The sequence below is a fragment of the Tachyglossus aculeatus genome, chromosome 3 (genome assembly GCF_015852505.1).
Source record: "Tachyglossus aculeatus isolate mTacAcu1 chromosome 3, mTacAcu1.pri, whole genome shotgun sequence".
Taxonomy (NCBI): domain Eukaryota; kingdom Metazoa; phylum Chordata; class Mammalia; order Monotremata; family Tachyglossidae; genus Tachyglossus; species Tachyglossus aculeatus.
In genome coordinates this window covers 15,920,685-15,945,341 of record NC_052068.1, presented here as the reverse complement: position 1 = coordinate 15,945,341, position 24,657 = coordinate 15,920,685, and the positions used below count along the sequence as shown (strand labels likewise).

The 24,657-nt window shown below is 43.3% G+C and overlaps 1 protein-coding gene across 1 annotated transcript in view; it reads left to right on the top strand.

Annotated features, from left to right (window-relative positions):
- WDFY4 (WDFY family member 4) overlaps positions 1-24,657 on the top strand; it is a 442,717-nt gene that overhangs the window by 386,079 nt on the left and 31,981 nt on the right. Inside the window, exons 53-56 of the mRNA XM_038744298.1 lie at positions 5,307-5,519; positions 6,619-6,766; positions 10,792-10,976; positions 18,097-18,255. Of these exons, the coding sequence (XP_038600226.1) occupies positions 5,307-5,519; positions 6,619-6,766; positions 10,792-10,976; positions 18,097-18,255 (705 nt within the window). The remainder of the gene's footprint in view (positions 1-5,306; positions 5,520-6,618; positions 6,767-10,791; positions 10,977-18,096; positions 18,256-24,657) is intronic.

The following is a 24,657-nucleotide window of genomic DNA, read 5'->3' as shown; positions in this document are numbered from 1 at the left end:
ACTTTGGGCAAGTCACTTCACTTCTCTGGGCCTCAGTTCCCTCATCTGTAAAATGGGGATGAAGACTGTGAGCCCCCCGTGGGAGAACCTGATCACCTTGTATCCCCCCCAGTGCTTAGAACAGTGTTTTGCACATAGTAAGCACTTAATAAATGCCATTATTGTTATTATTATTATTATTATGTCCTCTGATTCCCAAGTCCATACTTTTTCCATTAAGACATGCTGCTTTCAAGATCATCTTCCCACAACTAGGAAGCAGTGAAGTCACAATGCTGACTATGAACAGACTTGTTCCTTCCCTTCCCTTTTCTTTCTCACCTTTTTTAAGGGAGGTCTTTTCCAGAAGGAGCATGGCCTAAGGGAAGGAGCACCAGCATGGGAGTCAGAGGACCTGTGTTGTATTCCAGCTCTCCAGCTGGTCAGCTATGTGACCTTCAGGAAATCACTTAACTTCTCCAAGGCTCAGTTTTCTTATTCACCAGAGATAAATGGACTTGTTCTCCCTCCCCCTTGGACTGTGAGCTCCCTGTGGGAGAGCAACTGTGTCTGATCTGCTAATAGTATATCTATTTTAGAGTCTGGTCAATAGTAAGCACTAAACAATTAGAGTGTGGCCAGAGGAACGAACATGGGCCAGGGCTTCAGAGGATCTGGGTTCCAATCCCAGCACCACCATCTGTCTGCTGTGTGATCTTGGGCAAGTCACTTAACTTCTCTGTGCCTCAGTTACTGCATTTATAAAATGGGGATTGACTGTGAGCCCCACCGTGGGACATGGACTGTGTCCAACTGGATTAGCTTGCATCTACCCAAGTGCTTAGTAGACTGTGTAGCTGCTCTGCTGTATGTCTGCTGTGTGACCTTGGGCAAGTCACTGAACTTCTCCGAGCCTCAGTTACCTCATCTGTAAAATGGGGATGATGACTGTAAACCCCACGTGGGACAACCTGATCATGTTGTATCCCCCCCCAGCGCTTAGAACAGTGCTTTGCACATAGTAAGCGCTTAACAAATGCCACCATCATCATCACATAGTGCTTAACAAGAGAAGCGGTGTGGCTTAGTGGAGAGAACAGAGGTTTGGGAGTCAGAGGATGTGGGTTCTAATCCCACCTCTGCCGCTTGTCTGCTGTGTGACCTTGGGCAAGTCACTTAACTTCTCTGTGCCTCAGTTACTTCATCTGTAAAATGGGGATTAAAAGTGTGAGCCCGACGTGGGACAACCTGATTACCCTGTATTTACCCCTGCGTGTAGAACAGTGTTTGGCACATAGTAAGCACTTAACAAATATCAACATTATTATTATTAAATATATTTTAAAATACCATTATTATTATTGTTATTATTATAGAGCATTCATTAGATTATTATCTACTGAGCTTTTGTGATCTAAAAGGGGCCATAAGTATTCACCCCTCTTGTCTAGGTGGTTAAGTTTGGCTTGAAATATTTGGAAAGTAATTCCCATCTGTAAAGCTGCCTTTTATTACAATGGACTTGGGGCTCTAAGTGAGATACTATGGACCAGCCATTTGAAGTACTTCCTGCTTATGATCTAGACTGCTTCTATGTTCTGTTTTATTTCAGAATGACCAGGGAAATTTTAGAAAAATGCACCAATGTTTTTAAATTGGGACTATCCTGGTTAAATTGTTCTTGTCTCTGAGCACCAGTTAAATTTGCTCTCTACTGAAACTTTCTTTCTCCTCTAGACTGTAAACTCGTTGTGGGCCCAGAACATACCTCCCAGTTCTGTCATATAGTACTCCCCCAAGCACTTAGTACAGTGCTTTGCACAATAAGTGCTCAATAAATAGGATCTATTGATTGATTCGATATATGTACTTCTGAATTGGAGCTAATTCAATCACCTAAGCAGCGTAAATCCAACAAAACTCTGCAACTGGTTGTATGGAAGTCCCAAATGCAGAGGATTAAACTCTATGCTCCTCTCCTCACTTGTACCCCAATTTGCTCTCATGGTAGCCAAGAGAAAGGGAAAGGTGTGGAAACCTAGCGCGGTCTCTAGCATGAGACCCTAGCAGGCTTGCCTAACCTTTGACCTTAGCTGGATCTCCCCAGCCAGAGTGTAAGCCCCTTGAAGGCAAGAATCATGTCTACTTACAAGCGGCTCTGATGAGCGCAAACAGCATGAGGCCTCCACGAAACCTTGGTAAGACTCTCAGTCAGTCATTTGTATTTACCTAATGCTGACTGTATGCAGAACATTTTACTAAACTCTTGAAAGAGTCCAATAAAGCAATATAACAGACATACTGGCTGTGAATATGCCTCGAACTCAGAGTGAGCCCTGAGGAATCTGAAACCACTCCTCTGTGCACAGTATCCAAATGATCTTGTTTTTAGCTTGGGTATTATGTGTGTGTTTTAATATTTCATCATTCCCCCTGTGGCCATCTCTATTCCCTTCTCCTTAATTATACTCTTAGATTGTGCTCTCCCCAACCAGAGGACAAGGACCATATCTGAGTCCTATCTACGTGTTCTCTCTCAGTGTTGAATACAGTAATAATGGTATTTGTTAAGCACTTACTATGTGCAAAGCACTGTTCTAAGCGCTGGGGAGGTTACAAGGTGATCAGGTTGTCCCACCTAGGGCTCACAGCCTTAATCCCCATTTTACAGATGAGGTAACTGAGGCTCAGAGAAGTTAAGTGACTTGCGCAAAGTCACACAGCTGACAGTTGGCGGAGCCGGGATTTGAACCCATGAGCTCTGACTCCAAAGCCTGTGCTCTTTCCACTGAGCCACGCTGCTTCTCTAATAATGTTGGTATTTGTTAAGTGCTTACTATGTGCAGAGCACTGTTCTAAGCACTGGGGGGAATGCAAGGAGATGAACACTATGTGAACATTAAGTGCTTAATTAATACTATTACCACAATTACACCTACTTACTGTATTGCACTCTTCAATCAATCAATCGTATTTTTTCAGTGCTTACTGTGTGCAGAGCACTGTACTAAGCGCTTGGGAAGTACAAGTTGGCAACATATAGAGACGGTCCCTACCCAACAGTGGGCTCACAGTCTAAAAGTCTGTAAGCCCTTTGTTGGGCAGGGATTTTCTCTATCTGTTGCCGAATTGTACTTTCCAAGCACTTAGTACAGTGCTCTGCACACAGGAAGCACTCAATAAATATGATAGAATGAATTTAATACAGAGCTATGCACACAGTCAGGATTCAGTAAATGCCTGAGATTGATAGATTGATCTCTTAACAATCTGACTCAGACTAACTGCCTTGAGTCCACTAGAAAAGCCCTGTGAGAGAGCAACAGCTCCAGAATGAGGCAGCATGGTGAGTGAAAAACAGCCCAGCACTGGGAATCAGAAGACCTTTTTTTTTAATGGTGATTGTTAAGTGCCAACTATGTGCCAGGGATTGTACTAAGCACTGGGGTAGATACAAGCTAATCAGGTTGAACCCAGTCCCTGTGATACATGGGGCTTGCAATATTAACCCCCATTTTAATATTAATATCAATATTAACCCCCATTTTTAGACTGTGAGCCCACTGTTGGGTAGGGACTGTCTCTATATGTTGCCAATTTGTACTTCCCAAGCGCTTAGTACAGTGCTCTGCACATAGTAAGCGCTCAATAAATATGATTGATGATGATGATGATTTTAGAGATGAGATAACTGAGGCACAGACAATAATAATAATCATCATCAATCGTATTTATTGAGCGCTTACTGTGTGCAGAGCCCTGTACTAAGCGCATAATAATGATGATGGCATTTGTTAAGCACTTATTATGTGTGAAGTACTGTTCTAAGCGCTGGGGAGGATACAAGGTGATCAGGTTGTCCCACGAGGGGCTCACAGTCTTCATCCCCATTTTACAGATGAGGTAACTGAGGCTCAGAGAAGTGAAGTGACTTGCCCAAGGTCACACAGAAGACATGTGGCGGAGCCGGGATTACAACCCATGACCTCCGACTCCCAAGCCCAGGCTCTTTCTGCTGAGCCACGCTGCTTCTCATAAGTGAAATGACTTGCCCAAGGTCACTCAGCAGACAAGTGGCAGAACCGGGATTAGTCCCCTCATCCTTCTGATTCCCAGGCCCGTGCTCTAGCCATTAGGCAACGCTGCTTCTCATATTTGTTTGCCAATTAGGCAATATGGTGATTTTAATATTGGCCCACCTTGAAACACAGAATTACAAACGCCTACCATTGCTGCAAAATTCTTCATGTACTTGGACTCCATAGGAGCACTGAGCATAAAAGTAAATTGCCTTTATTACCACGATTTATTAGGATGCTCAATTCTTTCTCCTCCACCCAGCTTGTAGTGAGAGAACTAGGTCATGAAGAATTGGTGATAGCGACCGTGCTTGGGATAAGCAAATTTCTCCACTGGAAGGATTTGGATCTAATTCCTTCCTCAAAATTGTGCCCCGGATCGGAACATTAAAAGATGGGTCTGTCTCAGGGTGAAAATAATTCTTAAATTTGGATCTTATAAATTAGCCCTAGAAAAGATTAAATCTATAGATAGTAAAAGCTTATAATGAATATAAGTTTTCACTAAGGTGGTGAGATTGGTAATTTAGAGAAAATAGTGTTTAATGTTCTATTATGATACCCATCATAATAAAATGATAGTAATAATGATAATAGCAATATTTTAAGCACTTACCATGTGCCAAACACTGGAACACATATAATGCAATCATATCATGCAAAGACCATGGCCCACATGGGGATCATAGTCAAGCGCTTGGTACAGTGCTCTGCACAGAGTAAGTGCTCAATAAATACGATTGAATAAATGAATGAATGAATGAATGAATGAATAAGAAGGAGGGAGAACAAGTATGAAATCCTCATTTTACAGATGAGGGAACTGAGGCACAGAGAAGTGAAGTGACTTGTCCAGCGTCACACAGCAGGTAGGCAGAATTGGAACTGGGGTCTCCAGATTCTCCAGGCCTGTGTTCTTTCCACGAGGCAACAGTGTTTCCTATGCATTTCATGTCCATTTTTGTGCTGAAAGGGAAGGTGATGAGCACTGACTGGGGTTTGCCTGGTGATTGTTAAGGCAGACCAAGAACTCTGTAGATCAAAGCCATCCAAACTTAATCGGTTTTTGATGGAGGTCAGAATTACTGAACGTAATGTGCTGGGGTGATTGTAATGGGAAAAGCAGGCTAGGTCTCAAATTTGAGGGGATTTCTGTTACTTTATTTAAAAATGGATGTTGGCTTTTACTGCCACACGTGATGCTATGTTTACCGAGGTGTCTCACTCTGGATTTTGTTTTTTTTTCAGGCCCTGGAGAGCGATTATGTTAGTTCCCACCTCCATCATTGGATAGATCTGATTTTTGGCTATAAACAGCATGGCCCAGCAGCAGTAGAAGCCATCAATACCTTTCACCCATATTTCTATGGCAACAGAGTCAATCTGAACAATATCAATGATCCAGTAATTAAAAACACCATCCTGGGGTTTGTCAGTAATTTTGGGCAGATCCCCAGACAGGTACAGTAAATTCTTTCCATTGGCTTTTTTCCATTTAAACTGTCACGTCAAGGGCTTCCCATGCACTTGGTACAGTGTTTTGCATACACAATAAATGCCAGGGATTGTCTGTAAGATCCTTGAAGGCAGGATCATGTCAAGCAACCCAATCGCTTAGTACAGTACTCGACACATGGTGACTGCTCAATAAATACCATTGACTGATTGATTCATTCATTCATTCAATCACACTTATTGAGCACTTACTGTGTGCAGAGCACTATACTAAGCACTTGGGAAGTACAAGTTTGCAACATATAGAGATGGTCCCTACCCAACAGTGGGCTTGATTGCAAGCTATATGAAAGCATGAATCACATCTAATAACTCTTGTATTGCTCTTTCCTGGGTATTTAGTATGAGTTACTCACATCAATCAGTCAATCACATTTACTGAGCACATATTATGCGTAGAGCACTCTATTAAGCACTTGGGAAAGTACAATATAATAGAGTTGGTAGACATCTTCCCTGCCCACAATGAGCTTATGTTTTTCCCTGCCCACAGTGAGCTTACGATCTAGAGGGGGAGACAGACATTAATACAAACAAATAAATTAAATTATCAATATGTACATAAGTGCTATGGGGCTGAGGAAGGGGTGATTAAAGGATGCAAATCTTAGTGCAAGGGCAGTGCAGAAGGGAATGGGAGAAGAGGAATCTGAGCTCTTATTCGGGGAAGGTCTCTTGAAAGAGCTTTGTGAAGTGAAGACTTGCCCAAGTTCAAACAACAGACGAGTGGCGGAGCCAAGGTGAGATCTCAGGGGCTTCTCCTATCGTCTAACCGCTAGTCACGCTGCTTTTCTAAGTCACCTTGGGGAAGTCACTTCACTTCTCTGGGCCTCAGTTACCTCATTGGTGAAATGGGCATTAAAACTATGAGCCCCAAGTGAGACATGGACTGTGTCTGCCTCTAGGCTGAGTGCAGTGCCTTGCAAATAGTAAGCGCTTAGCAAAAACTATTAAAGAAACATGAAGCCATATTGCTGCTAAAGTCTGCATATGAATATCTTTATTGCTGACCCCTCTATCGTAACACTTTTTCTGTGCCGTCCAGCTTTTCACCAAACCTCACCCTGCCAGAACTGCCCAAGGCAAAGCATCACCAGCAAAAGACACACCTACTTCCTCCGGCCCAGCCAGCAAGCCACATTCATTTCTCTCCAGCCTGCAGAGTCTGAAGCCTTCTCCGGTTACAGTCAGAGGTACTCTCCAGAACTCTTTATTTTAATTTTAAATGGCAATTGTTAAGTGCTTACTATGTGCCAGGCGCTATTCTGAGGTCCAAGGTAGATACAAGTTAATTAGGTTGGACGCAGTCCCTGCCCCACATGGGGCTCACAGTCTTAATCCCCATTTTACAGATGAGGTGACTGAGGCACAGAGAAGTGAAGTGACTTGCCTATGGTCACAAAGCAGACAAGTGGCAGAGCTGACTTCAAATTCCAGGTCCTTCTGACATCCAGGCCTGTGCTCTTCTCACTAGGCCATGCTGCTTCTCATGCAGCATGTACAGATTTACATCTTTAACAAATTTATTACTCTATTTTACTTGTACATATTTACTATTCTATTTATTTTGTTAATGAGGTGCATCAAGCTTTATTTCTATTTATTCTGATGACTCAACACCTGTCCACATGTTTTGTTGTCTGTCTTCCCCTTCTAGACTGTGAGCCCATTGTTGGGTAGGGACTGTCTCTATATGTTGCCAACTTGTATTTCACAAGCACTTAGTACAGTGCTCTGCACACAGTAAGCGCTCAATGAATATGATTGAATGAATGAATGAATGAATGAATAAATAAATAAATAAATAAATACATAAATAAATAAATGATTGAATGAATGAATGAATGCTGCTTCTGATGCTGTTTGCAGTGTGGTGTCTCCTTTCTCTCATCAGAGACACTACATGACACTACATGGAAGCAAAAAATGCGTCAGGCTTCTGCAATTCTGACTTGAAGAAAACAGGAATTTTCAAAATGAAAGTCCAGTAAATTTTTCAGCTGGAGGATAGTATTTGTTGACCTCGTCTTCTAAGCAGAGCACAAAACTAGAACCCCATATATAGAAGGGGGAAGGGAGGTATGGGTCCTCCTCTGGAAGAGACCTGAGATTATCAGGGCCCTCATTCATTCATTCATTCATTCATTTATATCTATTGAGCACTCACTGTGTGCAGAGCACTGTACTAAGTGCTTGGACAGTACAATTCAGCAACAGAGACAATCCCTTCCCAACAGTGAATGAATGAATGAATGAATGCTGCTTCTGATGCTGTTTGTAGTGTGGTGTCTCCTTTCTCTCGGCAAAGAGTTTTAATAATAATGATAATAATAATAGTAATAATTATTATTATGGCATTTGATAAATGCTTACTATAAGCTGGGCACTCTACTAAGCGCTGGGGTGGATACCAGTACATTGGGTAGGACATAGTCCCTGTCCCATGTGGGACTCAAATTCTGAATCCCCATTTTACAGATGAGGGAACTGAGGCCCAGAGAAGTGAAGTGACTTGCCCCAGGTCACACAGCCGACAAGTGACGGAGCCGGGATTAGAACCCATGACCTTCTGACACCCAGGCCCGTGCTCTATCCACTAGGCCATGTTGCTTCCTGTGCTGTTTTGGCCTCCGACCTGCCTCTGTGTCTATCTCTGAGGTGACGGGTCACAACAGACCTCCCTATTGGGTTTTTGTTGGCAGCTCTTTACACTCTAAGCCCAGGGGATGAACCCAGAAATCCAGGATTGCACACTCTCACAAGATGATTGAGACTCTTGGGAAAATCCCATAACCTGGCAGCACCCCAAAACCTCACTTTGAGTGCATCCTTGGCCAGCTGGGAGCAATTGGGGTTATTTGTTGGTGTTTCACTTCCTCATGTGGATCACTCATCTTTGAGATGTGATTTGTAACGATGCGAAAGCAGGTCGGGATATCTCCGTGTTGAACGAGTTAGATTTTTTCCCGTAGCAGCTGGAGATGCTTATATCCAACAGCCAATCAGTAGAATCCAGTGGGCAGGCCAAGACGATCACATCTGCTGCTGAAAGAGAGTATTAGAGGCTTCATAAAAAAATTAAAAAGCTTGTGGATGATGTCCAAGGTGGTGGAAGATGGGCTAAGCTTCCCATACCAAGTAGAAAGTATGCGCATCTGGTAAGCCTTGGCTTTTAATAGAGTTTTGTTATCTTCCATCTCTACTATGGTCTGTCACTATAGCTCGGGCCATGCTTCCTTCATGTAAAAAGCCAGGCCAGAGAGAGGAATTAGGAATGTGGTTTTCATGACACTAAATGGAAGCAAAAACATGTGCCAGGCCTCTACAATTCTTGCTTGAAGGAAATGGGAATTTTCAAAATGAAAGCCCAGTAAATTTTTTAGCCAGAAGACAGTATTTGCTGACTTCGTCTTCTAGGCAGAGCACAAAACTGGAACCCAATAGATAACGGTGGGAAGGAGGTATGGGTCGTCCTCTGGAAGACACCTGAGATTATCAGGGCCCTCATTCATTCATTCATTCATTCATTCATTCATTCACTCATTCATTCATTCATTCACTCATTCATTCATACATTCATACATTCATTCATACATTCATTCACTCATATTTGTTGAGCACTCACTGTGTGCAGAGCACTGTAGTAAGTGCTTGGAAAGTACAATTCAGCAACAAATAGAGACAATCCCTTCCCAACAACGGGCTCACAGTCTAGAATTCTCCTCTTCATTCATTCATTCATTCATTCGTATTTATTGAGCGCTTACTGTATGCAGAGCACTGTACTAAGTGCTTGGGAAGTACAAATTGGGAAAATATAGAGACGGTACCTATCCAACAGTGGGCTCACAGTCTAGAATGGGGAGACAGACAACAGAACAAAACAAGTAGACAGGTGTCAATACCATCAGAATAAATAGAATTGTAGCTATATAGACATCATTAATTAAAAAAATAGAAAGTAATAAATATGTACAAATATACACAAGTGTTGTGGGAAGGGGAAGGTGGTAGGGTGGGGGGGGCGATGGGGAGGGGAGGAGGAGGAGAGGAAAAGGGAGCTCAGTCTGGGAAGGCCTCATGGAGGAGGTGAGCTCTCATTAGGGCTTTGAAGCAGGGAATAGAGCTAGTTTGGCAGATTTGAGGAGGGAGGGCATTATAAGCCAGAGGTAGGATGTGGGCCGGGGTCAATGGCGGGAGAGGCAAGAATGAGGCCCAGTGAGCAGGTTAGTGGCAGAGGAGCGGAGGGTATGGGCTGGGCTGGAGAAAGAGAGAAGGGGGGTGAGGTAGGAGGGGGCAAGGGGATGGAGAGCTTTGAAGCCGAGAGTGAGGAGTTTTTGCTCTTTTCGAAGGTTGATAGGCCAACACTGGAGATTTTTGAGAAGGGGAGTGACTTGTCCAGAGTGTTTCTCTAGAAAGATAATCCAGACAGCAGAGTGAAGTATAAACTCAAATGGGGAGAGACAGGAGGATGGAAGATGAGAAAGATACTCCCATAAGGCAATAGGAGTGTTCCTCCCTCACCGAAGGGGAGAGGGAGAAGGCTCTCTCTGCTCCATCCTTTGGTATCTACCCCTTTAGCTAGGCTCTTGGTGATATGGAGCTGGCACAGTGCAAGCTGCAAGAAGCCCCAGAAACTGTCACTTCCTGTCTGCCTAGCCTTGGACCATTCCCCTTTCAGTAGGTCGCAGCTCAGGGTAGGCAGGGGTGAAATTCTGCCATTTAAAGATGCTTCCCTAGATAAAGGAGTTGTTTCCAATCCAACCCTGTATAAGTGGAACACATTTTACCTCTCGATGTGTCTGTCCATTCATTTGAAGCAGCGTGGCTCAGTGGAAAGAGCTCGGGCTTTGGAGTCAGAGGCCATGGGTTCAAATCCCGGCTCTGCCAGTTGTCAGCTGTGTGACTTTGGGCAAGTCACTTAACTTCTCTGTGCCTCAGTTACCTCATCTGTAAAATGGGGATTAAGACTGTGAGCCCCCTGGGGGACAACCTGATCACCTTTTAACCTCCCCAGTGCTTATAACAGTGCTTTGCACATAGTAAGCTCTTAATAAATGCCATTATTATTATTATTTTGGTGGGTGGGGGGTGTTGTAATGGATCAAAATGAGCGTTTCAAATACACTTTTTTCTTTCAAGAGTCACTTAAATTTGTTCTGTATGACTTCTGCTGCTGTTTTTAATCAGAATGGTCTACTCATTAATCTTGTGGCAGATTTGTTCATTTTTTCTCCCGGGTCAGAGTCCCCCAAAGGAGCCATTGGACACATAGTCCCTACGGAGAAAAACATTTTGGCTGTGGAGAAGAATAAAGTACTGATCCCACACCAATGGAACAAGACCTTCAGCTGGGGTTTTGATGACTACACCTGCTGCTTGGGAAATTACGGATCCGACAAGGTCAGTGGAGGAAGGTGGTCGTGAAGATGGTGTGTTCTACACAGTGTTCCCAGATGTTGGGGTCTTCCTATCTATGGCTTTGTTCCTTCTGTGGCACTCTCCTGGGGAAAGAAAAATATCTCGGTGTCCAGAACCCAGCTGCAAAGTGGCTTCTCATTTCTCCATGCAGAATTTAGACTTAATGACTCTACCTAAGTTTAGGGGTAACCAAAATTTTTCCAGTGGACTGTAAGCCCCCTGTGGGATGGGGGACTAGGTCTGATCTGATTACCTTGTGTCTGTCCCAGTGCTTAGAACAGCGCTTGACTAATAATAATAAGAATGGTATCTGTTAAGCGCTTACTATGTGACAAGCACTGTCCTAAGCACTGGGGTAGATAAAAGGTGATTTTGTTGTCCCACGTGCGGTTCACAGTCTTAATCCCCATTTTACAGATGAGAAAGCTCAGGCACAGAGAAGTTAAGTGACCTGCCCAAAGTCACACAGTTGATGGTGCTGGAGCCGAGGGTTAGAACCCACAACCTCTGACTCCCAAGCCCATACTCCTTCCACTAGATCACGCTGCTTCACCCATATAGTACAGTGCTAAGCGCTTAGTACAGTGCTCTGCACACAGTAAGTGCTCAATAAATACGATTGATTGATTGATAAGTGCTTAAATACAATAATAATACAGAAACAATGATTAGAAGAAGAAAGAGAAAATGACCACCTGTCTCTGGTACAAAGAATCCTGGAAAATTGGGTACATATAGATATTATCTATCTCTCTATCTATGATCTATCTATCTAGTTGTCAGGCTTGCAGAAAGTATCACTGATAGTAAAATTTACCCATGATTTAATGCATGGTTGAAAATGCCAGCATAGGACCCGCATGTCCGGACTAGACTAACAGCGTGGCTCAGTGGAAAGAGCCTGGGCTTTGGAGTCAGAGGTCATGGGTTCAAATCCCAGCTCTGCCAACTGTCAGCTGTGTGACTTTGGGTAAGTCACTCAACTTCTTTGTGCCTCAGTTACCTCATCTGTAAAATGGAGATTAAAACTGTGAGCCTCCACCCCCGCCCCACCACCGTGGGACAATCTGATCACCTTGTAACCTCCCCAGCACTTAGAACAGTGCTTTGCACATAGTAAGTGCTTAAAAAAATCCCATAATCATTATTATTATTCAGAAACCAATGCTATCTTATTGGTTGTTTGCGTATCTGACACTGTGTTCTCTCCTGCCTCCGTCTCATGATCCTCGTCAAGCTTTTCCTCAAAAAAAGCTGCTGTTGTCTAGATTGCAGGACACCGTATCAGTTTCTCTGTGGCAACTGAATCCCAATGTTCAGCTGACATGCAGCATTTTCTGATGCTTGTTTTTTTTACCCTATATCTTTGCTTTTGGTCCCCTATTTCATCTCACCACACAGCTTCAGCCTGGGTAAATGCCCATCTACTGCCGTTTTTCCTCACAGACCTTTCATTCAATTCATTCAGTCATATTTATTGAGCACTTACAGTGTGCAGACCTCCACCAGGGACAGCTTGTGTTGAGTTGAGCATAACTTTAAAGCCAGGAGACTACCTTACTTTTAGAACTTCACTTTTTAGGATTCTTTCTCTCTATTTGGTTTTGAGAATACCCGTCTCTGCTGTTGTCCTTGTGCCCTGCAATTCAGTCTGGATTTAGGCTGCTAAATATTTGAGGCTGCTAAATATTTGGTCAGCCTATCCCAAGCTATTTGTATAACCCCAGTAACTTGCTTTAGCTATATCAACTAAAGCTATTAAAGACTTACTCATTTGGGGTATCAGATAGGTTTCCAGGACTGTCAGTCACACGTCCACAGAGCATTTCATTCTGCCATTACAACAGAAACAGTGAAGAGGAGGGGAATGGGGTAAATCAATGACATTTATTGAGTGCTTATTTGTGCTTCGCACATAGTAAGCACTTAACAAATATCATCTTTATTATTATGTGTCGGTTTATCATTTTATCATGTTCCCCAAAGTGTTTAGTACAGTGCTTTGCACACAGCTCTCAATAAATATGATTGAATGAATGATTTAATTAATTAATGAACGTGGGCAGACTGCTATATCAAGCATTTCATTAAGTACAGAATGATAGGGTGGCTAGACATGATTCCTGCCCACAGGAGCTTATAGACTAAAGGGGGAAACAGGCATTAAAATCAATAGGGGAAATAATAATAATAATAATAACAATGATGGTATTCGTTCATTCATTCATTCCTTCAATCGTATTGAGCGCTTACTGTGTGCAGAACATTGCACTAAGCACTTGGGAAGGACAAGTTGGCAACATATAGAGACGGTCCCTACCCAACAACGAGCTCAGAGTCTAGAGGGGGGAGACAGACAACCAAACAAAACATGTGGACAGGTGTCAAGTCATCAGAATAAATAGAAGTAAAGCTAGATGCACATCATTAACAAAATAAATAGAATAGTAAATATGTACAAGTAAAATAAATAGAGTAATAAATCTGTAGAAACATACATACAGGCGTTGTGGAGAATGGAAGGAGGTAGGGCGGGGGGATGGGGAGGGGGAGAGGAAAATGGGGCCTCAGTCTGGGAAGGCCTCCTGGAGGAGGTAAGAGAGTAAGTAAGCTCTCAGTGCGTCAAGCGCTTACTATGTGCAAAGCACTGTTCTAAGCGCTGGGGAGGTTACAAGGTGATCAGGTTGTCCCATGGGGGGCTCACAGTTTTAATCCCCATTTTACAGATGAGGTAACTGAGGCACAGAGAAGTGAAGTGACTTGCCCAAAGTCACACAGCTTACAGTTGGTGGTGCTGGGATTTGAACCCCGACCTCCGACTCCAAAGCCCGGGCTCTTTCCACTGAGCCATGCTGCTTCTCAAATGACAGAGGGTAAAGCTAAGTGCTGTGGGGTCGGGGTGGGGTAACTAGCAAATTATTAAGGGGTACAGATCCAATCGCATAGGTGACAAAGAGAGAAGAACTGTGTCACAGACAGACCCCACTCCTTCCTCTCCCCCTCCCCATCCCCTCGCCCTACCTCCTTCCCCTCTCCACAGCACATGTATATATGTTTGTACAGCTTTATTACTCATTTATTTTACTTGTACACATTTACTATTCTATTTATTTTATTTTGTTAATATATTTTGTTTTGTTGTCTATCTCCCCCTTCTAGAATGTGAGCCCGTTGTTGGGTAGGGACCGTCTCTATATGTTGCCAACTTGTACTTCCCGAGCACTTAGTACAGTGCTCTGCACACAGTAAGCGCTCAATAAATATGATTGAATGAATGAAAAAGAACAGGTAGGGGAAATGTGGGCTGAGTCCTCTGTCAAGGGGGATGCGAGCGGTGCCGTTGTTGGGTAGGGACCGTCGCTATATGTTGCCAACTTGTACTTCCCAAGCGTTCTAGACTGTGAGCCCACTGTTGGGTAGGGACTGTCTCTATATGTTGCCAACTTGTACTTCCCAAGCGCTTAGTACAGTGTTCTGCACACAGTAAGTGCTCAATAAATATGATTGATTGATTAGAACGGTGCTTTACACACAGTAAGTGTTCAATAAATATGATTGAATGAATGAATGAATGGTGAAGCTTTTCCCACATCTGTCTCACTGCTTCAATTACATTCTAGTAGGATGAATTCACTCCGTCCCAAACTTTGGTGCACATGAAGCCATTCAAATATTATAAGAAGCCATTCAAATTCAAATAGAAATACTTCCTGGCCTAATGGAAAGATTTTGCTTGGGTTTGGGAGTCAGAAGACGACCTGGGTTCTAATTTGGGCTCTGGCACATGTCTCTCTGCTGTATGACCTTGGCAAGTCCATTTTTTTTTTTTAACTCCCCCTTTATCCATTCTTCCTTCCTTGCTCAGGATTCTGAAATACCAGCTAGTGCGGGACCGCTGGAAAACTTGTTCGAGTCCTGCTAACCCCTTCAGTTCTTGAGATCAGCTACAAATGTGTCTGAGATAGGGGAGAGAGGCATGGGAAGGCGGAAGCACGAAAAATCGGTATTCACTTCCAAATGCGCTGCCCTGGTGACCTCCCGCCTCATCCTAAGGCCTAAATGTCAGAAACCACTGGTAGAAGTTCCTGATCCAACTCTCCACACTATCACTTAAAACAAAAATCCTGAAAACAGTGGGAAGCTTGGTCCAGGAAATAGCACCAGTGGTGTCGTATTGATAGCAAAATGTCTCTGAGGCTACTACTGAATTTGTTCTTCCTCACCCGAGGTAGTCTCAGTAGTATCCCCAAACCACAGTCATACCGAGACTGGGGGAGATTCAGGTCTGCTGAGGCCATGGGGTTCATTCAGGGATGATCTTCTCAGAGCCTGGGCCAGCTCGAAGCTCTTGATTTATTTTGGGGTCTGAACGGAAAGCATTTTCGATAGTAAAGATTGCGTTGGCCAGAAGGGAAAAGTTGGCGAGGATGCTTGGGAGTGAGGCAGGGGAGCGTCAGAGGGAGGGAAAGGGAGAACCTCCGATAGCTGTTGCCATGGGCACAGTGAATGACTTTCCAAAGGCAACAAGTGTAGTGTGGCTTTTGGAGAGAGCCGAACTACTCTTTCATAAGACGCAGCGCGGATCCGGTATCTCTTGGCCGCTCTCGGATATTACATCTCGCCGAACTTTTCTGCTAGGATCAGGACAAGAACATCTGTGAATTCCTTTTGCGTTACCACTGTGCCCTGGCATGTGTACTGTCTAGGAGGCTTAGATAGATGATCGTTCGGTCTTTACTGGAAGGATTCTGTCATTTGCAAAATAGAACCTCCTTTCTTCCAGAGGGAAATATCTGTTGTTATTTTTTAAGTTCACAGAGTCACTAACCTTTGGAAAACACAGCTAATGAACAATTATACTAATAATTATTATTATTGTTATTACCATTATCATTATAATTATTTAGAAATGTTTGTGCAAAGGGATTTCAAACTGCTAATCACTTAATCCCCAGGTGCCTAAGATAAGAGCAGCAGAGCAGTGATTATTGCTACTGGTGCAGTGGGATGAAATAGCCAAACTAAACCTCAATTAAATTAACAGGAAAAATGGGATGATCATGAATATTTTTTGGCTTCTGTTGTCCTTGGTGAGAACTGGAAGGAAATGCTTCAGATTGGTCTCAGTATTTCCAGGCCCATTACTACAGAACTGGAATTTTCCACACGTCCCTAACCACATTCATATTAAAAGTGAAGCGAATTTAAAATCCATGGTTTCAGACAGCCCCTTATCTGACTTCTCTTGTGAGGTTTTGTTCCCTTCCAAATGGACAAAGCCTCGTTAGCCAATAGACTGTAAACCCGAAGAGAGCAAGACCATATTCTTAATTAAGTACTCCAATCACATCTTCCTTCTTTGAGAAATCGGGAATGGAAATTGATGTTGACAATAGAATTTTCCTCAGACTTCCAATCTTCCCTATTTCTGCCAGTTAGAACTTCTATCAGCTAATTCTTCTCTACACATTTCCCCAGTCAACTTGGAGTGAGTGTAGATTGGGAGGTTTTTGCATCAAAGAGAGTCTCATAGCTTGAGTTTTTAATCCTAAATTAAGGGGTTATTGGGCAAATTGCATCTCCTAGATCCGTGAGGATGCACCCTTATAGGCAATGTGTCATGGTGAGTTGGTACAACTATATGTATATATATACATACATATATATATATATATATATATACATATATATGACTCCTTCTACCCACTAGGCCATGCTATATATATATAGATATGAAGCAGCATGGCCTAGTGGGTAGAAGGAGTCAGAATGTAATCCCAGATTTGCCACTTGCCTGCTATGACCTTGGACAAGTCACTTAACTTCTCTATGCCTCAGTTACTTCATCTGCACAATGGGGATTAAGACTGTGAGGTCTACATGGGACAGGGGCTGTGACCAACCTGATTCGCTGGTACCTACCCTAGTCCTTAGTACAGTGTCTGGTACATAATAAACACTGAAATACCACATATTTATATTTTAGAGGCGGACTTAGAGAAAACTCCATGAGAATCTAGAAAAGGGGATGCAAAAATTAAGTGCCAGAGTTTAGACACAAAAAGAGGAACTTTGGATTATTATTATTACTATCATGGTTAATAATAATGATAATAATAATATTTGTTAAGCACTTACTACGTGCCAAGCACTGCACTAAGTTCTGGGATAGATGCAAGATAATCAGGTTGGACACAATCCCTGTCCCACATGGGGCTCACAGTTAAGTAGGAGGGAGTTGGATTTAATCTTCCTTTTACAAATGAGAAAACTGAGACACTGAAAGGTTAAGGATTTGCCCAAATTCATTCAGGAGACAAGCAGCTGAGTTGGGTTAAGAACCTAAGTCCTCTAACTCTCAGACCTGTGCTCTTTCTACTAGAGCACACTGTTCTCTTGTAAATCTGTATATTGCTTGAAGGCAGAGATCCTGTCTCCTAGTTTATTCTGCCAAGCCCAGTATGCACAGTAGTTGATCAATAACTGACTGGTTAATTCTGAATTTCAACGACTTGAGATCAGTTTTTAGGAATCCTTGAAACAGCTTCTGATTAATGAGATTCACCCTGAACCAATCTGCTGAATTCTAACTTTCTCAACCTTCCCATAGCACTTCCACTGGAAGTGACCAGAGGCTTCATAAGCTTAAAATCTGGAGAAGATATGAGATATGAGAAGCAGCGTGGCTCTGCGGAAAGAGCACGGGCTTTGGAGTCAGAGGTCGTGGGTTCGAATCCTGACTCCACCACATGTCTGCTGTGTGACCTTGGGCAAGTCACTTAACTTCTCTGAGCCTCAGTTACCTCATCTGTAAAATGGGGATTAAGACTGTGAGCCTCACGTGGGACAACCTGATCACCTTGTAACCTCCCCAGCATTTAGAACAGTGCTTTGCACATAGTAAATGCTTAATAAATGCCATTATTATTATTATTATTATTATATGAACAGTCATCTTCCAGTTTATGTAATCCTAGGCTGACACCACCTCTCTGACCTAAGCCTCCTGCCACTCTAGAAACTGCAATCTCTACCAGCTGTTGATGCTTCCAAACTAATAATTGGCCCACAAATGAATTCCAGTATTTTTGTTCCTGAACAGAACTCCATGACTTTTGAAAGCACGTCAGACTGGGGCAAGTGTCTCTGTGTCGTGTGCCCTACGCCGACGACTATTGTAACATCAGGAACCAGTTCTGTCGTTTGTGTCTGGGAGCTTTCCATAGTTAAGGACAAGGTGAAAGGCCTACATTTACAACAGGTAAGTATCCATCACTTTTATTCCACCCAGAGTTGATGATGATGGTATTTATTAAGCGCTTACTATGTGCCATGCACTGTTCTCAGCACTGGGGTAGTTACAAGGAAATCAGGTTGTCCCATGTCAGGCTTACAGTCTTCATCCCCATTTTCCAGATGAGGGAACTGAGGCACAGAGAAGTTAAGTGACTTGCCCAAGGTCACACAGCAGACAAGTGGTGGAGCCTGAGTTGTGTCTACTGTAATAATAATTATAATTTCATTCATTCAATTGTATTTATTGAGTGTTTACGCTTAACAAATGCCATTATTATTCTAGTCTATTCTATTTATTTTATTAACATGTTTTGTTGTCTGTCTCCCCCTTCTAGACTGTGAGCCCACTGTTGGGTAGGGACCGTCTCTATATGTTGCCAACTTGTACTTCCCAAGCGCTTAGTACAGTGCTCTGCACACAGTAAGCACTCAATAAATACAATTGATTGAATTGATTGATTACAGAGCACTGCACTAAGTGCTTGATGGTATTTGTTAATAATAATAATAATAATAATAATAATGGCATTTATTAAGCACATACTATGTGCAAAGCACTGTTCTAAGTGCTGGGGAGGTTACAAGGTGGTCAGGTTGTCCCATGTGGGGCTCACAGTCTTTAATCCCCATTTTACAGATGAGGTAACTGAGGCCCAGAGAAGTAAAGTGACTTGCCCAAAGTCACACAGCTGACAATTGGCAGAGCCAGGGTTTGAACCCATGAACTCTGACTCCAAAGCCCATGCTCTTTTCCGCTGAGCCACGCTGCTTCTCTGTTAAGTGCTTACTATGTGCCAGGCACTGTACTAAGCTCTGGGATGGTTATAAACAAATCGGGTTGGACACAGTCCCTGTCCCGTGTGGGACTCACGGTCTTAATCCCCATTTTACGGATGAGGTAACTGAGGCCCAGAGAAGTGAAGTAAGTGACTTGCCAGCAGACAAGTGGCAGAGTCGGGATTAGAACCCATGACCTTCTGATTCCCAGGCCCGTGCTCTAACCACTACACCATGCTGCTTCTCTGATCTCCCATAGCCTGACTTGTGATTGGGATGAGACCTCTTTCTCAGAGGCTGCAGCCTTCCTCTAATTCAGGAATTCCCAAATTTTTTCGGTGGAGTGTGGATGAGGAGTTCCGTGCATCAGGGAGAGATACATAGCACAAGGTTTTAATAATGATGGTCGGGCGTGGGGTTATTGGTCGAACTGCCTCTCCTAGACGTGGCTAAAAATCCATATGTTTGCAGGCCACATGAATTTTTCATTGATCACATCAATGAAGTCTATAGCCTGTTAACTACTGAAAACTATGGATTCTTTAAGCAGCAATAAAAAAGTTTTTCAAAAGAGTCCAATCAACTTTATTAGTGTGGTATAATGGAAAGAGCATTGGCCTGAGAGACTGAGGACCTGGGTTCTATAATGGAAAGAGTACAGGCCCGAGAGACAAGGACCTGGGTTCTAATTCTGGCATAGCCACTGGTCTGCTGTGTGACCTTGGGCAAGTCACTTAACTTCATTCTGCCTCAGTTCCCTCATCTGCAAAATGGGGATTCAAAGCTGTTCTCCCTCCTACTTAGACTGTGAGTCCCCTATGGGACCTCATTATCTGTATCTACCCCAACTCTTGGTTCAGTGCTGGACACATAATAAGCACTTAACAAATATCACAATTATTATGATTACTTGCTTGCTGTGTGACCTTGGACAAGTCACTCACTTTTCTCACTTTTCAGTTTCCTCACCTGTAAAATTGGGATTAAATGTCAGGTCTGCTTCAGCGTGGCTCAGTGCAAAGAGCACAGTCTTGGGAGTCAGAGGTCTTGGGTTCTAATCCCAGCTCGGTCACTTGTTAGCTGTGTGTCTTTGGGCAAGTCACTTAACTTCTCTGTATCTGTTACCTCATATGTAAAATGGGGATTAAGACTTTGAGCCCCATGTGGGTCAAGCTGATCACTTTGTATCCTCCCTAGCACTTAGAACAGTGCTTGGCACATAGTAAGCACATAAAAAATGCCATTATTATCATTATTATTATTCTAATACTATGAGCTCCTTTGTGGGACAGGGACTCTCTCCAACGTGATTATCTTGTATCTATCCCAGAGCTTTGTTTCCTGGCACTTAACAAATGCCAAAAGTTACCAGCCCAGTGCTAGCTACAGATATCAATTTTGATCACATCAGTGAGAATCCTGGGATTTGCCAGACCAAACCACTCTCTAGAATGGTAAATTGTATTTAGTCAGAACACATCTCAATTCCGACTAGACTCTATTGGCCTGGTGCTTCATGTGCTCTAGATAATTAGGTTAAGCAAATTTAGCAAACAAAATCTCAGTTATGCTGCCCTCAGGTAAGTCATACTTGCTGCTGGGTCCTTCAAAATTCCAGCAAGCGCCTCATGTGGAAAATGGGATTGATCCAGGACATCACAGAGTTTACTGGAATGAAGCTGAGCCTTTGTGTTTCACATCAAAAGAAATAGGAGTGTGCCTCTTTCCTGGAAAACCCCAAGGGTAGCCCTTATACAGACCTGAAGAAACAATGTAAGGGTGCATGGTTGTGAGGATAAAGAGGATTGGCTACCTCTACACCTCTGCATTTAATTTTTCTTTATATATTTGAGGCCCCTTGGAAAAAAACAAGAAGCTTTTTTGATGTCATGTGACCAGGGCCTCTGGCAGAATATCCCAAAGAAGAGTGACCCTCAAAGATCTAAGACACAGACCTGGGTCTGAGAGAGTTGCAGGGACTGATATAATTCATTTTAAACCTCCAGCTAATAGAACCATATTTTCTTGGTTGTTTTAAGAATTCTTGTCTTCTCTCTCCCTCCCCTCTTGCCATTGTTCATTCAATTGGATTTACTGAGCACTTACTGTGTGCAGAGCACTATATTAAGCACTGGGGAGGTGACAATATAACAATAAACAGACACATTCCCTGCCCACAACAAGCTTACTGTCTAGAGGGGGAGACAGACATTAATAGAAATAAATAAATTACACATATGTGCATAAGTGCTGTGTGGCTCAAGTAAGCCATGTTGTACAAAGACTGTGAGCCCGTTGTTGGGTAGGGATTGTCTCCATTGCCAAATTGTACTTTCCAAGCACTTAGTACAGTACCCTGAACACAGTAAGAGCTCAACAAATACAAACGAATGAACGAATGAAACATGTTCTGAGGAGAAAGACACTGTAGATGAACTACAGAGATCACCAGACATTTCTGTTTTGTGAAAACTGCCTCATCTGGATTCCGTTTATGCTTGCGTAAAGATATTGTGTTTTGGTTAGAATCAGGTCTTCTCCCCGACATACCATAGGTCCTGATGTCTGGGGTCTGAGAAACCATTAAGAGCTGTTAAGAGGTAACACAATGTGGCCAAGCTACAAGTTCGAAAACTCAGGGCAGCAAAATGCAGAAGTTTCTTTGACCCAAGAGTCACTTGCTAATTCGTAAGTGGATTTGCTCCCCAAAGGTCTCCCTGGATACAGGATATCTTTGCTCCATTTGATTGACTATTGTTGTTCTCACTTAAGCGATTGTATTATCCTCCTACATTACCTTCCTGTGATGCTTTGTTTCACTAAGGTAAAGCTGATGCGCTACATGGAATAGCCTGCCCATTTAGGATGCATCTCAGGGGACCAAAGCATTTTGGCTTGATTATAGCAAAATAGAAGAGTGACCCTCTCAGCCACATATTTCAGGGGAAAGGCCTCATTACCTCACAGGTGCTGCCTCCACAGTTTTGTTTGGTATTGAAGATGCAACATAAAAGCCCCAGTATTGATTACATAAAAATGCAATTAATCATCCTCTCCTTTGTTCAGAAACAGAAGGAAATGGTACGGGAACATCTCACGTATCTCAAATTTCCTTGTTTTCAGATAAAATAAAGGGCTTTTTAAATTATGAATAGTCTTTGATGGTCCTAGTTTCCTCTGCTGTTCTCAGAGGTGGTGGAGTAGCTTGTGGCCCTCTGGCAATTTACAAACTGAACTTTTAGCACCCAGAACATTCTGAAAGAAGGACCAGGTAGAAACTGAAAAATCAAAAGGGGGATTTAGTTTTCCAGAGATCATTATGGCTTCCCAGTTGGGAAACCAAACCAAATATACCAGATATACTATGCTCAGGGACTTTCTAGGACTGACTAATTTGTTTTTCATTCATTCATTTATTCAATCATATTTCTTGATCACTTACTGTGTGCAGAGCACTGTACTAAGCGCTTGGAAAGTACAATTCGGCAACAGATAGAGACAATCCCTACCTAACAACGGGCTCACAGTATAAAAGGGGAAGACAGACTACAAACAAAACAAGTACACCAATACCATCAGTATACGTCATTAATGAAATGGTAATAACGGCTTCCTAACAGAGCATTCCTCACACTGCCTACCCACCCCAGGAAACCTTAAAACAGAGGTGATCCAAAATGCAAAATATAAACAATGATTAGAGCATATAATAAGCTTTAATTATGTGCTACGTGCTGGGGTAGATATAAGCTTATCAGGTCAGATATCAACTCTGACCTTGTTGGCCTGTCTACCAACTTTATCACATTGTGTGTTCTCGATTACTTAGTACATCATCATCATCAATCGTATTTATTGAGCACTTACTATGTGCAGAGCACTGTACTAAGCGCTTGGGAAGTACAGTGCTCTGCACACAGCAAGCGCTCAGTATATGCCACTGATGGATTGATGGGCCTCATGATCAATTTCATCCCCAATTAACAGTGGAGGAAACTGAGGCCCAGAGAGGTTAAATTACTTGCCCAAGGACACACAGCAGGTTAGTGGCTGAACTGGGACTCAAACCCAGGTTTCCTTCCTCCTGATTCTGTGCTCTTCCCACCAGGCCCCTCAGATTGAGCACGTTTACTTTTGGGTTTGGGCTGGAGGAAGATCTCTCCATTAGCTAATGTTTTGGGGGGTTTTATGGTACCTTTAAGCGCTTACTACATGCCAGGCACTGTGCTAAGTGCTAGGGTACATACCAGATAATCGGGTTGGACACAGTCCCTGGGCCACATGGGGCTCACACTCTTAATCCCCATTTTACAGATAAGGTAACTGAGGCCCAGAGAAGTTAAATGACTTGCCCAGGGTCACGCAGCTGACAAGAGGCAGAGCAGGGATTAGAACCCAGGTCCACCTGGGTCCCAGGCCCATGCTGCTTCCAACTGCTCCTGAATTAAAGCTCTCAAGTGTGTTGGACTCCAGTCCCTTAAAGGTTTCTGAGCCATTGCCATCATTAAGTCAAGGAGCCTTAAAAGAAATACAGTTCAGACTGATCCCTGGCAGGGCAGAAGGGCGGCCCCCGTGTTTAAATGCTACCGTCATAACAACCCTGGTAAACAGCAGGCTGCATGTCGTTATCGGAGCCCCCTGCGTCACGGTAAATCTGACGGGTGACGCAAACTGTGAGAGAAGTCTTTGGACATTCAGTACATACTCACAATTCAGGCAATCCAGATCCCAGAAATACCCATGTAATTCCATGCGGACATACCTGTCGTGACAGCCCTGGTTCTGTTCCCGAGCTAAATAGCAACCACCAAAAGTTCAGCTGTGCAAATAAACATCGGCCTAAATGTCCGGGGCCCGGGCCAAAGGGAAATGGGACAGGCGGTGACGGTCTCTGCTCCTTCGAGTCCGGTTTTCGGTACAACCGATGCTTGTGTCTGCAGGGGCGGGGAGTGAGGAGCAGCACGGGGGATGGATCGGGCTCTTTCCTGGAGGAAAGCTCTGCTGCTGCAGGGTCAGCCCTAGGAGAGACGGGAACTGAGTCTGATCTTTCGTTCACTGAGTCGTATTTATTGAGCAGTTACTGTGTGCAGAGCAATGAACTAAGACCCTGGAAAGTACAATTCAGCAACAAAGAGAGATCATCCTGGAGCAACAACGGGCTCACGGCCTAGAAGCGGGGAGACAGATGAGCACGGGCTTGGGAGTCAGAGGTCATGGGTTCAAATCCCGGCTCTGCCAACTGTCCGCTGTGTGACTTTGGGCAAGCCATTTCACTTCTCTGGGCCTCAGTGACCTCATCTGTAAAATGGGGATGAAGACTGTGAGCCCCATATGGGACCATCTGATCACCTTGTATTTCCCCCCACCGCATAGGACAGTGTGTGGCGCATAGTAAGCGCTTAACAAAAACCATCATCATTATTATTATTATCATTATTAAAACTAGTAGACAGGCATCAGTAGCATCAATCTAAATGAATCAAATTATAGATATATACAAATCATTAATGAAATAAAGAGAATTATAAATTTGTACATATATACACAACTGTTGTGAGATGGGAGGGGGTAGAGCAGAGGGAGGGAGTTG